Source organism: Centruroides sculpturatus, unplaced genomic scaffold, assembly GCF_000671375.1.
Source record: "Centruroides sculpturatus isolate CEXI.00-Female unplaced genomic scaffold, Cexi_2.0 scaffold1466, whole genome shotgun sequence".
Taxonomy (NCBI): Eukaryota; Metazoa; Arthropoda; class Arachnida; order Scorpiones; family Buthidae; genus Centruroides; species Centruroides sculpturatus.
This window is the reverse complement of record NW_019385774.1, coordinates 95,593-111,874: the sequence shown is the minus strand read 5'-3', so window position 1 is coordinate 111,874 and position 16,282 is coordinate 95,593. Positions and strand designations below refer to the sequence as shown.

The 16,282-nt window shown below is 31.6% G+C and overlaps 1 protein-coding gene across 1 annotated transcript in view; it reads left to right on the top strand.

The window, feature by feature from the left end:
* Nucleotides 1–428, top strand: part of LOC111642044 (A disintegrin and metalloproteinase with thrombospondin motifs 20-like) — a 7,637-nt gene extending 7,209 nt beyond the window's left edge. The window contains exons 5-6 of the mRNA XM_023388307.1: nt 16–123; nt 201–428. Of these exons, the coding sequence (XP_023244075.1) occupies nt 16–123; nt 201–246 (154 nt within the window). The 3' untranslated portion in view covers nt 247–428. The remainder of the gene's footprint in view (nt 1–15; nt 124–200) is intronic.
* Nucleotides 429–16,282: the final 15,854 nt, after the last annotated feature.

The following is a 16,282-nucleotide window of genomic DNA, read 5'->3' as shown; positions in this document are numbered from 1 at the left end:
TAAATGATATTGTAGAATCAATATTGGTCACGATTCGGAAGCTAAAAATTGCTCACCCAAATTGCTACCTGGAAAAAATCATTATTCTTATTGCGCTAAGAAAGGCGTAACAGAATTTTTAGAGTAAGTTTCATTATTTTTATTAAATTTACAGATAATTTGTGATAAATATTTTAATACTTTAATTTTTCTTTTAACAGTACACACTCGTGTTTTCTTGATCACTGTGACAATGGTGAGAAATGAAAAGTGGATATCTCCATAAATCGACTACGTACATCGATTGACAATACTGTAATTGTTTCTATATTACAATTAAACTGCAAGTATAGTAACTCAATGTCACGTATAAACGTTCAAAAAGTTCTCAATGTAACTATTTTTAATATTTGTACTGTAGTATTACTTAAATTGAATAAAAATTAATGATCTAGATATTATTTTGTTATTTATTTATTTGTACAAGATGTATATTTAATGTGTAATATGTATATTTAGTGACATACATAAAAGATTTCATAACAATACAATCACGGTTGAAACATACTTAATTTTTAGATACTTATCGATGAAAAATGTCTTAAAAACACAAGAAAACAATGATATAAGAAAGTCTAGAAAGGAAGATTACATTTGGAATATATATTTGAGGATAGGCTCCTAATTTTTAGATTCAAAAAATATAAATATTATTGAGTAATTTACGCTACTATGATTCTGCTTCTGTGTATTACTGACAAGAAAACTGAAATGTCAACAGACCGTTTTACAATAGGCATATCTTTTTTCTTTAATATACTTACTGATGTTTCTGCTTTGTTGAAAAAGGAAATGTCAGCAGTTATTTTGAAACCGTAATCAAAGTTTAATCATTATATGCTAAGAGAACAATGAAATTTACATTTATAAATAATTTATAATTCAAAAATAATTTAATTGTTTATGTTAATTTTTGTCTGTTATGTGATAATTCGGAGATAAGGGAGATATTTTAACAAATTCGTTAAAATAATATTTTTTTGAAATTAATTTAGATAATTTTTTAAAATCAAGAGTAATTTATCTTTGTGAAAGGAAGCACTTTTTTCGTAGAAAAAATAGTTTAGTTCGTTCTAAATTGATAATTTGAGTGCGGAATCTCACTTCACAGACCCACCAGTGGCCAAGCGGTTCCGTTTCCCGAATACTGGTAGTTTGGATGTGGGTTCGTGCGTCGCCAGGACGGACTGGCCGCGTGGAGTTTTCCGGGTTTTCTGCACGTCTGTAACGCCTGAATAGTGGCCATTTACCCTTAAAAATACCCTTGGGAAGCATCTCCTCTGTAGATAGATCGCCCAAGTGTTGCGTTGGGATAACTTAACCAAATAAACATCTGACTTTACTATCTCCAAAACCGTCCGACTTACTTCTGATGTCAAAAGTCTGGTGTGAGTTTTGATAGGGAACATTTTTATACTTTTAAAACAGATTTTTAGTGAATATTTTATATTTTCGTAAAGCTGTAAAAAGATAGAAAGTTTATGTTTCATGTCATCTACACAATTCTTATTAATCATTAGAGAAGTGACTTTGTTCTTTCAGAAGTGAATGTAACACTTCTTAATTCCCTTAGGAACGGTGTGTGAAACGAATCATTAACATTCTCCATTGGTTCAATGTTTCTGTGTATAAGGTAAAGACCACACTTCTTTACTGCGCTTTTAGTGATGTACAGCCAGTGGCGGCCTTAGGGGGTGGCGAGCAGGGCAATCGCCCGGGGCCTCGCTTTTGGAGGGGCCTCGCGCAACAACCAAGTAGAAAAAAGTTGATATTTAAAACTTTTTATTTTATCCTTGGCTATTAGTTATAACAATAAAATAAATTTAATTTATAGTACAGTATATATTAATATTAATAAGTGCCTACTATTTCAATTCGCATACTTTGCACAAAGGACAAGGGTATCGCAAAGATCTGCCGCCCAGAGCCTCGCAATGAATAAGGCCGCCGCTGTGTACAGCCATGCTTCTAGCCACAGGCTACGATTAGCCATTTGATTAAGTTTTCGCTTTATTTCTGGTGCATCGATCACTCCTATAACGTAATACCACTTGGACTAAATTTAAAATAAAACATTCCTCTTATCGTCAGTTAAAATGCGATACAAAATTAAATATATTAAAGATATTTTGCTATGTTTTGTATATGATCTTAAAAGATTGTTGGGAGTTGTCTTTGACAATAAAATCACTATACGAAGTTAGATATAGATAACATATGTAGCTTTTTTATTTTCAAAATTTTGTAGGAATGTATAAAGTGTTCAAGTAGAGTGACATCCAATACCACAATGTTGAATAGGATGCAGTTTAGAAAAAAAGAAAAAAAAAATGGCAGATACATAATCAAGACTAAAATTAGTAAGCTTTGCTTATCGATTGCCTCTTCGCCTTCTAGAAACGAAAAACTGAAATGATTGTTAAAATTACTAAATGAAAGAGTAAAATATTTAGCTTTACATAAAACATGAGAAAATCCTGCTTTAAGATTGCTGTAGGGAGAAGTGGATCTACATAGGGACTATTAGGGCTTTGGCCCTGGACCCACGAGTGTCAAGGGCACACAGAAATTGAATTAATATGATAAATTTTTAATACTTTTCCATTAACAATAAGCAGTTATCGTATGGTAAAAATATTTACTATAAATTATCATTATTAATATTATTATTTGTATTAACAAAAAATGGGGCTCCATTGGAGTTCAATAAGCCTTAGCCCCGAAAAACCTAGATCCGCTCCTGACTGTAGGTATCATATTATGTCAGCAGGTATATATAGTCGACCCCCTATAAAACGGGTTTATATAATGCTGATTCGTATATCTCGGCGAAAAAATTGCGACCGTATTCGTATAAAGAAACTAAAAGAGACTCGTAAAATGCCGTAAAATGTCGTCGCCGACTCTTGTCGCGACAGGATTGGTCGAATCTGGACCAATAGTGGACGAGCAGCCGAACTACTTATACGCTAAGGAGAGTTTAGGCGAGTAAGTTGAGTTTATTATCGTCTGTACAGTATATAAATTAGGTACCGTAAGTCTAATACTGTACTGTAATTTTATACATTTCTTGTGAAAAAAAAACATTTTTTATTCAACGGCCATAATAATTATTTCTATTAATGATGTCTCCAAAGTTCAACGAATTTTTAGCAAAAAAATAACTTATCAGAAAACGCGCCAGGCGTTTGGTGCGCCGCTCCGCGACGAAAACAAGGTTAAGCAATGGCGTCGTCGAACAGTGCACGCTCGGTAAGTAATCCTACAATTGTTTTGTTTATAGCATAGTTTATATGGATTATTCTTAAAAAATTATGTGTTTTGAAGATAGCCATAGTCAGTAAACTGCACACGTGCCGGGCTGTGATTGGCTCATGTATTTAAGGATTTCTACAACGTGAAATTCTTCTAAAGTGAAACGTATCTACCGCGTTATAGGGGGGTCGACTGTATTGTATTTTGTTACGTATTTTTCGAGAAAATTTTGGGATAAATCCCGAAAAAAGTACGAGTGTCAGAAGCGAAATTGGATATAACATTTGTAAAATAACTTTCAATGGAAAGATGGCATTCTTTGTAAAATTGTTTTTGAAGTATATGATGTAGATAAAGGCCACGAAGGTTGCCAATCCGTTTCTACTTGATCGTTCCTCGGGTTTCCAATTGGAGACTCCAGGAACGACCAATCAATGGAACAGATAAACGTTGAACCATGTATGTTATTAAACCGTGTTTATAGAGGTACAGTAGAGCGTCGTTTATCCGAATCAATTGGGGACTGGGGTTGTTCGGATAACTTATTTTTCGGATAACCGATTATGTACGAAAAAATATGTTAACCCTTTGCCACCGCCATACTGTTTACGTTAAATACAACATAAGAAACATTAAGCTATTTGGATAAGCTTATCGACTTTTTTGACATTACTGTCAAAATTAGTATTGTTCGTGAATCGAAGTTTTTTATTGATTGTTAAACAATATTAATTTTGACAAAGTTTTGCGATTACTTTTACTTCTCCTATCCATGATGAACTACTTATTTTCGTGATAGAAATTGATTTTAGCTTATTCATGCAGTAATATTACTATAATAAGTTCATTTATGCTATATTAAATTTATTTAGCTGTAATAATTCAACGTGTTATAAATATTCAAGTTATGATCTTCAGTTCTGACATTTTATATATTTTTTATTTTTTATTTAAATGTAAAATATTAGCAAATGTTACATGTATTACTACTGTTAAATCATATGTTATTACAAAAATTTATATACCTGTTCGAAATAAAGTGAATAAAGTATACTAATTAATTACATTAGTTGATAGCGTAATAGAGTTTTGATTTCAAACAAATGTTTGATATAATGTGCGATAATTTCACAACGAATAAACGTACATCAATAAAGCATACATTGGGGTGTATAGAACAATATTCTATGTCTTTCTGGCTCATTGCCAGCAAGAAACTAGGTAACTAACCAATGTTAATTTTCACAAAATGTTATGAATTATCAACTTTAAATGTAAGTTACGATATAGAACAATATTCTATGTCTTTCTGGCTCATTGCCAGCAAAAAACTAGATAACTAAACAATGTTAATTTTCACAAAAAGTTATGAATTATCAACTTTAAATGTAAGTTACGATATATATTATTTTTTTTCTTATAAATTTTTCTAATAAAATGTATTGAAAAATATCGTATTTAATACTAAAGATATTATTAAATGTACATGATTTTTTTTCATATGAATGTAGTGATAATTTGATTTTGGCGAATTTTAAAATTAACTCCTTAACGACCACCTGTTTTTAATTACAATGTAATTAAGCATTAAAAATACTTAAAACTGGAAAAAAACAAAAGTGTGTTAATTTTTAAGAAAAGGCTTTGAAGTTTAAGTTTCTTTGTTTTGCCTTTCTGCGAAATTTAACACCGATGAGTCATTGTTTACACAGCTAAATGACCTTGAGAACAGCTGGAGTCGGATTTCCCGGGGCATTCTCATAGACGTCTCGGGAGGACAAGGGTTTAAAGTAGGGTGAATACTAACTAAGTAGGCCTGTATTTTTAAATATTTTTAAAAAATTAAAAATTTTATTGCTATTTCCGACCCCCCTAATTAATTAAATTTATATAAAATAAAATATATTAATTTAAAAAATTTAAAAACTATTGGAGGGCGAGCTTTAAATAACTTTACCGAAGTTAAATCCGTGCACTACAACTTTAGAACGATTAATTAAATTTGATAAAAATCTCCCATTAAAAAACAATTAAGCCTTAATCGAGCCTTATCAAAGGCTAATTAAAATCGCGATAAAATTTTTTCGAACGGGTAAAAATTTTTGCAAAAATTTGTGGACCTAAAAAACATACCAAAAATTGAAAAAAAAAACATTTTGTCAAATGTGGCCTTAACTTCCGAGTTTTTCGTAACGCTATGTAAACTTGACGAGTTATCTCGCCAAGTTAACCTCTTAAAANTTTTTTCGCACGGGTAAAAATTTTTGCAAAAATTTGTGGACCTAAAAAACATACCAAAAATTGAAAAAAAAACATTTTGTCAAATGTGGCCTTAACTTCCGAGTTTTTCGTAACGCTATGTAAACTTGACGAGTTATCTCGCCAAGTTAACCTCTTAAAAAACGAAAACGAGGAAAAGCGACCAATCGGAATGGGCGATCAATGTTAGAAATCAATAAGAACTCGGGAATTCAAAGATGGGACGACTTATTCTCTCGGATGTTCCAAGTGTCTGACCAATTGTACTGTGTCTAATACACATTTTCATCTCTGTCTTCTGTACTCGGAACGAATCGTCCAAGAGTCGCCAAGACGGCGAGGGAACTGTCATTCGCCAACCAGGGACACTCCTTTATTTGGGACTATCTCGGTAAGTAGAGGCAAACCTAAATACTCCAGCTAATTTAGAACTTCGAAGACCGCGGAAGTCTTGTAAGTTCTTCTCGTATTAAATAAAGTTTATTGTAACCGTAGAGACCGTCTTAGTCCCGATCGCCCACACACGAAAGCTTGACTCTCTTGACATCGCTCCCAGTCAGCGACCTTGCAATATTTTGAAGAACTCTTATAAGAAGGCCTTCGTACTTTCGGACAAAAGACAAACAGGCCTTTAATGATAACAATATAAAAATTAATATTAAGTTAATGTTATATAAACGGAATTATATTTTTATTATACACAAAAACACTAAAGTACAGTGATATGTGTCACGTAAACTATGTAGGATCACGTGTAAAATATAATAAACGTTGAAAAATTATAGGTGGGAAATTATTAGTTTTGGGGTGACAGAAGAATTATCATTAATCATACATAATATTGTTTATAATTATTTACATAATTTATAACATTAAAATTAAATTTAACAGAGTACACCAGCATTAAATATTAATTATTATAGGAATCAAATTAGAACGAATAATGAGATGGGTAAAATTCTCTAATGCAAAGTAATAATCAAGAAAAATTTCCTAATACAAAATTTGTTATTGGATATCGATTCTGGATCCTTCTACTTGCTTAGAAGTGTATTATACTGCTGAAGGCTCTAGGGATAAGTAAAGGAAATGTTAAATATGTTTGAAAATCGTAGAAATGTAGACCTAAATTATGAATCTGCTCTTTTTCTCTGCTGATTTCCAATGCCAAATTTGTTTCATTGTAATCTTTTGTAACCGTCTTCAAGTTTACATAATGGCAACTTTACAAAATTCATTTTGATTACAAGTTTGAAGGTTTTTATAACGCCATATGGTTAAATTGATCGTATTATCAGGAATTATATATTATTCCTGTATCAAAAATCTCTTTTTCATGAATACGAACAATACTTACTAGTTGCATTCACGTCGTTATACACCAATTAACTATGCAGATTATATACAAAAGTTAAATATAAACACCGAAAATATTCGTTTCATAATAAAGTTTATTAAAATGTTAAATCCAAGAATATTTCGCCATTTTCATCGCAATTTTCCACAGAATGAGAGTTTTTCATTACGAAAAACGCAATGGATTGCGTGGTGAATTCAATGACATACTGGAAAAGAAGTTTTAAAATATTTAGTCAAATTTATTATAGTCATAAATTTAAAAATTAATGCTTTATTGGAGTTGGCAACTCAAAGTAAGATATCACTAAGAGACAGCGAAAAGCACTTTGATACTTAATGAACTGCAATAAAGCAAACTTTCGAGTTTATAGTATTTTAATTATATTTACTACATGTTAAAAAATAAAAAATGTGAATTTGCTTACATTTAAAACTGAGTGTTTACAGAAGAAGAAGAAATTTTTACTCTTGAATCCAATGTTTGCCTTCATAAGATAAAATAATATTAAAGGCTGAAAAAACAAAAAAAAAAGGCTTTCATAAATACATTAATTAAATACATAATTTAAAAATCATAATTATTAATAATACTGAATACATTCATGTCATGCCGATCTGTCCGAAAATAAATATCCAGGATACAGGAGTAAAATTCTTCCACCTAAGAAAAAGAAATATTTCATTAGGGAACAATTATGATTATTGTTTTCTATATAAAAAAGGAAGAAAGCTAAGAATACAATAAAACCTGGTTCGGTTGAATCAGGTCGGAGGAAAGAATCAAGATATTTTTGAAGAATTTTTCTCTAACGTTAATATTTTCACGTGGAATTGAAATATAATCGTGTTTTTAAATTGTTATAAAAAATCCATTTATATATTACTTCAGTTAATCTGGAATCAAATTAAACAAATAAAAATGTTCGAGAAAAAATAGCTTCGAACGGTAGATACAAAATCTGGGTTACACACGCTATCTGGAAGCCATCACACTGGAAACCACCATCCGCTGTTCGAAGTTATGCGTTATGATGATGTTCATATTTAGTCATTTGTAGTTTCGTAAAGTTCTTAATTAGCTTATTCTTTAGATAAACGTTAACTATTTCATTTAAATTAAAATTTCAAAGATTTCATGAAGACACTAATACCAAACCGCACTCAATTGAACAGTTCGACAAATTCGAGTGAACCGGTTTCATTTTACTAAATTCCATTGTATTTATCTAATAACACGATATCGATTTTTAAGGCAGGTTAATTAATTAAAACATTGTACTATTTAATGATTTATGGCTCAAGAACTGAAATAATTATATAAAGAATTGTTATATATAAATATTATTGCTTAACATTTCTTTTTAATTCAATTCTCTTTAATGCTAAGTATCGCAATAAACGTGACAATCGTAGGTTGAAATGGTCAAAGTCTTTATATGGTTTTCGTTTTAATGTTCGTTTATAGTATACTATTTGATTTATATAACTGCGAAGTTTATCTCGGATAAAGGTTTATCACACCGAGTGACCAATCAAACACAATTAAAACTTCTTTATTCCACCAATGGACACAATTTAAAAAATTTTAAAAATAAATTAGATTGAGTATGATAAAACCTTATGTAATATAATCTTTATAAATATAAGTCAAATACTATAATATAATATAATAAAGGCGTTAGAAGTACGAAATAATCTAAAAATTTTAACATTTTCCGTCTTTATTTTTTCCCCGACCAACGCCGAGCTCAACTGTTAATTATTAAATAAATTTAAACATTTAAGAAATTGATACGCAAAATGCAACATACTTTCGAAGGAATTCTTGTAAGATAGAAAACGTATATCAGTATAACAATTCCCAACCAAGAACCAATAAAAATCATAATAAACAGCTCGAAAGTTAAGGAATGAGTAATTAACACAAACAGGAAGATTACACTTCCCACAGGTAATATAACAATTGTAAATATCATGTGTACATTTTGAAAAATTTTATCGACTTCTTTTATAAATAAGAAAACGCGCGCAATTTCATTGAGTACAGTTGCGCTTTCTATCGAAACACGTCTTTTTATTTTTGTTGTTATATCTTCAACATACGTTTCCAATAATCGAACACTTAGGTAAGTGAGTATGCATAGAAAACCGCAACCATGACAGAATACATTACTGTGAATGAATGAACCCATAACAATATGAAACACGCAGAAACATTCTCTATAAATGTGTCTATTATAACCATAATAATTCCTGCCAAATATATACAGACTAGGTAGACCAACGGAAGCCAATACAGTCACGAAAGTAAAATAAGACATAATATAATCCTGATATCTTAATAAACCAGAGATCATTCGACGTGAGCATTGTATATCTCGACTGATTTTCACTATAATTGTTTTGATGAAAGAGGCGTTTACATTGTACAGAATCGAAAATATTGGCGAAAAAAGTGATATAAGACTAATGTCATAGCGAATGTTCCTTCCAAACATGTTCCAAAACTGAGGAACGCCACAAAATTCGGAAAATTTATCAAATTTGATAAAGTAAATTGATACATCTTCTGACACGACGAATAAGATTAAACACATTAAGAAGAAATAAGTATGAAAGAATAAGATTTTAATCCACAAGCGATCATTTCTTGAATTTAAGAATATTCCGAAAATCTGTAAAACGTTAATGTAAGGTTGAACTGCATGGAAAAGAGAATGTTCCATATCGAGTGTTTCGCTACCTAACACGAGATTCGATTATGCTTGGATATATCGTAAGGCTTATTATATTTGTGCTGGTTCTGCTTTATACTGAAATGAATTCTCTTAAAATATGAACAATCGAAGACTATTAAATATTCATGTAATAAATTAAGCCTGTATATTAACACAATTAGCTTGAAGAACAAAGAGAACTTTCTTGTTGCTGCAATATCAATTATGTTTACCCATTAGTAAATTTTATTCTTAGGGTCTTTCTTAATGGATTTAACTTTACTACCAAAATTCTTGCATTAACATATAATTATCGTTAAAATTTTTGAAATTGTATTGCTAATTTTATATTGAAAAATATATATTTTTAATCGAGCTTTTCAAATTAATGATCTTTCTATGTTAATCAGTCTGAAAACAGCGGTTTTTCTTTAAGTTTCGCGGATTCTAATGGCATATACTTTAATTTAAATGGGAATTATATTATTCTTATGAAATATGGAGAATGCCTATTGTACAGAAAACGTTGATTATCTGATAAATGCCAACTTTTTTTTTAACAATATATTTTTACTCGATATATTGCTAGTGTGAGTTCGGGAAGTTCCGGTCTATCCCGTCCACGATCAGGACGGTAAAGTCAATGATGATTTTGGAAAAGATCCGGCAGATTTTTTTCTTTCATGTCATGATCCTAAGACGTGTTAAAGTCTATTTTAACTTCCAAGTGGACGAAAATTTAAATGATTGTTTTTAACCGGAACTTAGTAGGGTTTACTCAACGGATTACGTGAGGTTGACGTTGGAGTTAGGCAATAAGTCATTACTAACGACAGTTTATAATATAACAATATATGTATTTAATAAACATAATTATTACTAAAATTTATACATAAAGCGTTTCTTAAGTATAAATGAGATCAACAAGTGAGTCGTTATTCGATACAATCAAAGAGAATTTCAACCGTAATAACAAAAGAAATTAAATTGAGAGAGTTTTACAAGACACGTTGCTACCTGATGTTAACATATATATGAGGTGTTGGAGTCGAGCATACGTGGACATCAGTTGATCAGGAACTGGGACTATGTTGACTGATGACTCGGGCACTCAGTAAGGGTACCAAACGCGAATCAAAGCTAGAGCATGGTTATATCATGTCAAACGTATACAAAAGCGAAGCTAAAAGTGATCTTTGCCCTTTTATATGCAGTTGACTCTAGTGCTAGAGAGACAGAGAAGTAAAATCTGTTTTACTTATCGCCTTTATACATAAAATATTTTATTACTAGTACGAAATGTGTGATTTGTGTACAGTTATGAAATGTACAACGAAATAATTATTATGACATTGCAAATTGTTTATACTTATATTTTAAATACGCGGTATATAAATCAGTTTTGTGTTTTCTCGTAGAAAATAACCTAAAGGCGTTTGTATTACGTTGATTATTCACGAAAAACACCTTATATGAAGCTACAGACAATACACAAACTGGAAAAATGTGTCGATGCGAACTTGCAGAATAGTAAAATCCCATAAAAATATTCCAAGATAAATAAAGTAATTGTAACACTTTCGTCCATGTACTTAATACCGCCTAGGACTTTTGAGGACAAAGCGGTAGTATAAGGTGAAAACCTCCCTCGCAGAGAAGTAGGACATAAAGAGTTACGTTCGCTCGTAACGAGTAACGTCGGTATCGTAACAACACCGAATATAGCGATATGTTTCGTAGAACACATCGTAATCGAACAGCACGACGGGTTACGAAAGAAAACGCATACCGTCACATCATGGATCCCCCTTGATGGTCTGAAGTGAAAGAAGTTAAAACGCAGCATCCCACGACGTATAACACTGACGTATTTAGCAGACTGACAATATCAATCGTCAAAGACTATGGAACGGTCGTTCCGAACTCCACCCGTCCCACGTTTCCTAATATCGTCTGTGGACGAACTTGCGAACGTACTTCTATGGTACAGGCGGTACCAGAGATTAGCGACTACGGGAAATGCCTTCAATGGATGTAAGGAAACAGGAATATACCTTTTTATTGATCACACTTTCACAGAGCAACGTTTGATGCTGGACAAGAAGAGAAGAATCGGCGCTTGCGAACGTAGCAGATTTTTTTGTTCGTCGCATTGTCCACGGGAGCGAACAATAATTAGGATAGGCAGGATATGGCACAGTTATGTTACTATAGTTTTATTCGAGAGTTTATGTATGAAATACTTATTGAAAAGTTAAATTTTTAATTAAGTCAGATTTTGTATCATTAAATTCAACTTATGAGTGCCATTGGAGGAAAGGCATACTTTGGTCTGTTCGAAACCGTTTATAGCCTTTAGACTTTCGAAGAAAGTAAAAGTTGCTTTCGTTACCTGAAATTAGAAATTCGAATATGTTTAGCAATCTTCATTTCTTTTATCCTTTTCGAATGATAATAACAGAAAAATATTTTACCTTGAAAGCAAATTGCTTAGTTATTATGAAATCCAAAACTTCTACTCCCAGTTGTCTGCATCCCAATCTCTTAAGAAAGCACAGAAGCTGTAAATAATAATAACAATGTTTCGTGTATCGGGTATTATCTACATTTAATAACAGCGTCAACTAAAGTTCCCTGTTCAATTGTTAAATACTTACCCGCATTTTATCGATGAATGGTAAATTAAGAGAGTCAAAGTAGCGCGTTTCTCCCAGACATTTCCTAGACTAATGACAATTTTACGATTAAATTTGTTATTTTGTTTAATTTTAACTTTAAAAAATCTATAATAAACTTTAATATTTCTTTTTAAAATAAGATTTATAATTCGTAACACTGAAAACCTTCGAAACTACTTACCGATGTACATATTATTGAAGCAGTTACGCAAAGTGTTGTCAAACCGAGAAGTGATATCCCCAGACATAAGTATATCACAAGTTTTCCTGCTTCCATAGACATGTGCATAATGATTACAACACTACTAGCTATGTAACTAATAACAAAAACATAAGAGATAGAAGTAATAATTCTCCGATGTCATTTATTCTTTCCACTTCAAGCGCAATTTTATGGTATTCTTCTTGTATACTTCTTATGATATGAATGTATTGTAAATGTCGCGACCGAATGAAATGTATCTCCTGAAATAATGCTTTCAATTTATAATATATAATCGTGAAGAGTGTTATCCTTATCGGAATAAAAGCTAAAAACACTGTCAGGCACGTTATACTTAACGAAGCAAAACCTATACATATACTCGCAATTAATGACTTACTATGTTCTTTCATAACCGGGTAACGCGTCCTAATCATGTTTACAGTCGACCCCCCTATAATTACGGTCCCTATAGTTACGATTCCTATAAAACTACGAAAAAATTGCTACCGGTATCCGTAAAAAATAGTAAAAGTTCCCTATAAACACCTCAAACGTCATCGGGAAGCCGAACTACTTTCCCGCCGTCCGTAGCGCCACGCTACGGAGAGATTTCTATCGTCTGGACAGTATTATATAAATTATATATAAATTAGGTACTGTACATATAATTATATATTAATTATATATAAATTAGGCACTGTATATATAATTATATATTAACTTATTGTAACTTTGTTATAATTAAATATATAATTTCCGCCGTCTAGCGTGGCGCCACGCTACGGAGATTTTTACGCTAACTATCGTCTGTCAGTATGTAAATTAGGTACCGTAAGTCTAATACAGTACTGTAATTTTATACATTTCTTGTGAAAGAAACATTTCTTATTCAACGGCGATTAAAATTATTTATATTAATGATGTCTCCGAAGTTCTACGAAGTTTTCACAGAAAAATAAGTTGTTAGAAATCGGCCGCTCTTTGCTGAGCTGTTCCGCGACGAAAACAATGTTGAGCAATGGCAATGTCGAATGGTGACACTCGGTAAGTAATCCTACAATTTTTTGTTTATAGCGTAGTTTATACGGATTATTCCCAAAAAATATATACGTATTTTGGAAATGTTGAGTCGGATTAGTCTAGAATCGATTAATTTTATGGAAGAAAATCTTTCAAACAGCCGTAGTCCGTAAACTTGACACGTGTCGGGTTGTGATTGGAAGGATTCGTAAGAAAGCGGATTCCTAGAGAATGGAACGTATCTCTATCTTATAGGGGGGTCGACTGTATTGGGATTAATATATTTAGCAATACAGTAATGCTAACGTATGTCGTCGTCAAATATCTTTGTACTGAAAAAACTTTGTCTGATGTTTCCTGACTTAAATTCTCATCGCAACAATAAAATTGTGTATTTTTCATTTTTAAATATGCTAGATCAGTGTTTTTCAACCTTTTTGAATACGCGACCCCTTTACAAGTTAAAAAATTCTGGCGACCCCCTAGGGCCATATTAAAACTATATCAATGATTTTAAAAAGTATGTATTTAATTTTCTTTCTGTTCAGACAAATTATTGTTGATTAAAATTAGAGTTTCAGAAGAATCGACAATAACTTAACACACGTAAAGTATTAAACACTTTCTTTAATTATAACATTGGGCTCAGGGAGCTGTTGACCTTTTTTTAGGATCAGAATTTTCAGCTTCTACTTTTCTATTTTTTATTTCTTTTTGCAAGTCAGCTCAACACTTTTTCGGCTATCATTTTCTGGGGTGGGCCGTATCCACTCGATCAAAAAACCAATTGTACTGTAAAATAAACAGGTCAACCTTCTCGCTGAAATTGTAGTTTTTTTAATGTAGTGTAGGACCTACAAACACTTGTCTTTTTCTTTTACCCGCGACCCCCCGTGTAAGGCTTCGCGACCCCCCTGGGGGTCGCGACCCACAGGTTGAAAAACACTGTGCTAGACAATACGAAATGGAAACAGTAAACGTTTCAATGTTAACCACGAAGATTTTAAACATGGTCGGATGGTTTGTAGATTTGTATAGAATTCCCGAACAATAAGGAAGCGTTTGTTCTTTTGGCAATATAGCTATAGCCAAGACAAAGCCAAAAAATAGAGAAACGGAGATACATAAGAATAATAGTTTGTACGAAAGAGACTTCTTGTTATTTTGGTTTATGACTATTGGTTGGTGGTCGCATGTAATTAATACGCGATCGAATTTTTCAATAAGATTCAAAAGATATTTCAAAGAATCTTTTATACAAACGCGATTTCGCATTCTTATCAATTGCATAATAGTCGATTATTGTACGTAGTTTACACAGTTTTAATCGTTATTTAATACCCGCGATTTCTATAATAAATTATAATGTAATATTCTGTAATTTTAAACAACGTAAAATCATACAAATTATTAAATTTCTATTATAAATATATATATAGGTCTACTACAAAATAACCAAATTAATTCCAATATTATAATTATTTTCAATTACATTTAAATACCATTAATCGCTCTTGATTAATATTTTTTAGAAATTATTCTAGAATAAGTTCTGGTATTACAATTATATCGTACTGTACTTGCTGTTGTGGAAAATTTAAGCAAATTTCTACTTGAAGAGAATTCTTCTCCTCGCCAGTTTTAAAATATTTCTCTAACTTTCGAATGAGTCATGTTATTACTCATAGAGGATGTGATGTAGGCAAAATATTTACAATTTTTAATCTCATGTTATCTACTCACCTAAGAAGCTATAACATTACTTAGAAATTTTAGAAATTTCCATTTCTGGTAGCTTAATGGACCAAAAGTTAATGGTGTGTCTTCCAGTATTTTATTATGCATTCCTAACATATTTTCGATAAGCTAGTGGATATTTTCTTAAGTATTCTTAATCGATACAAATTATTTATGTACCCATTAAAGCTAAAACACATATTTGCGTGCTCTGGTAATGTATTAAAGTCTTTAATGAGTTGCAGCTGCATTACTATGCTACAATTTTCGCGGAAAAATGTCTTCAGTTCAAAAACAAGGTCTTTGCAATTGATTCTCACGAATATTTCACGATTGGAAGATTTGAAATTAGATGTACACAGATTCGCGAACGTTGTGTAACAATAGACGAAACACACAACATTATGCAAAACAGAAGCGACGTGTTTCTCATTAAAGTGAACGTTTTAATAAATCTAGAAACTATTATCGTGGTTTCAATGTTATGATTTCTTATTTTTTAAGTCAATTGTTTTGGTTTCTGTGGCATCGCACGTTTCTTTCCATATACGTTTTAATACTACGATGTATACAAATATACAAAACGAATTCATAATAAATTAATAAACCGTAATAAACGTTGTTTTATATATAATATAAAGAATACGCTACACATTAGATGGCCAAACTGCTTATTTTTGTGAATAAATGAATAATTTCGTTGATATGAAATTATACGAGGCATGTTGTTACATGCTTTTTGTACCGTTTTTTTCATACCCTCTTCAAAAGAAAGAAATCAAATTTCTCTTTTCGTATTGTTGATTGTAGGATCAATAGTTGGGCCAATGTCCAACTATCATTGCTCCGTTGCTCTGTTCTTCTGTTGTTTTAAGTTTAGGGCTTCTTCTCTGTGATTCATCTATGGAGAATTTTGCGGTAAAACTTTGTTCAGATAGACATGACCTAGTTGTTTCGGAATGGTGGAATTTCAAGTTATCCATTGTTAAGCGAACTCCCGGCAATCGACTCTT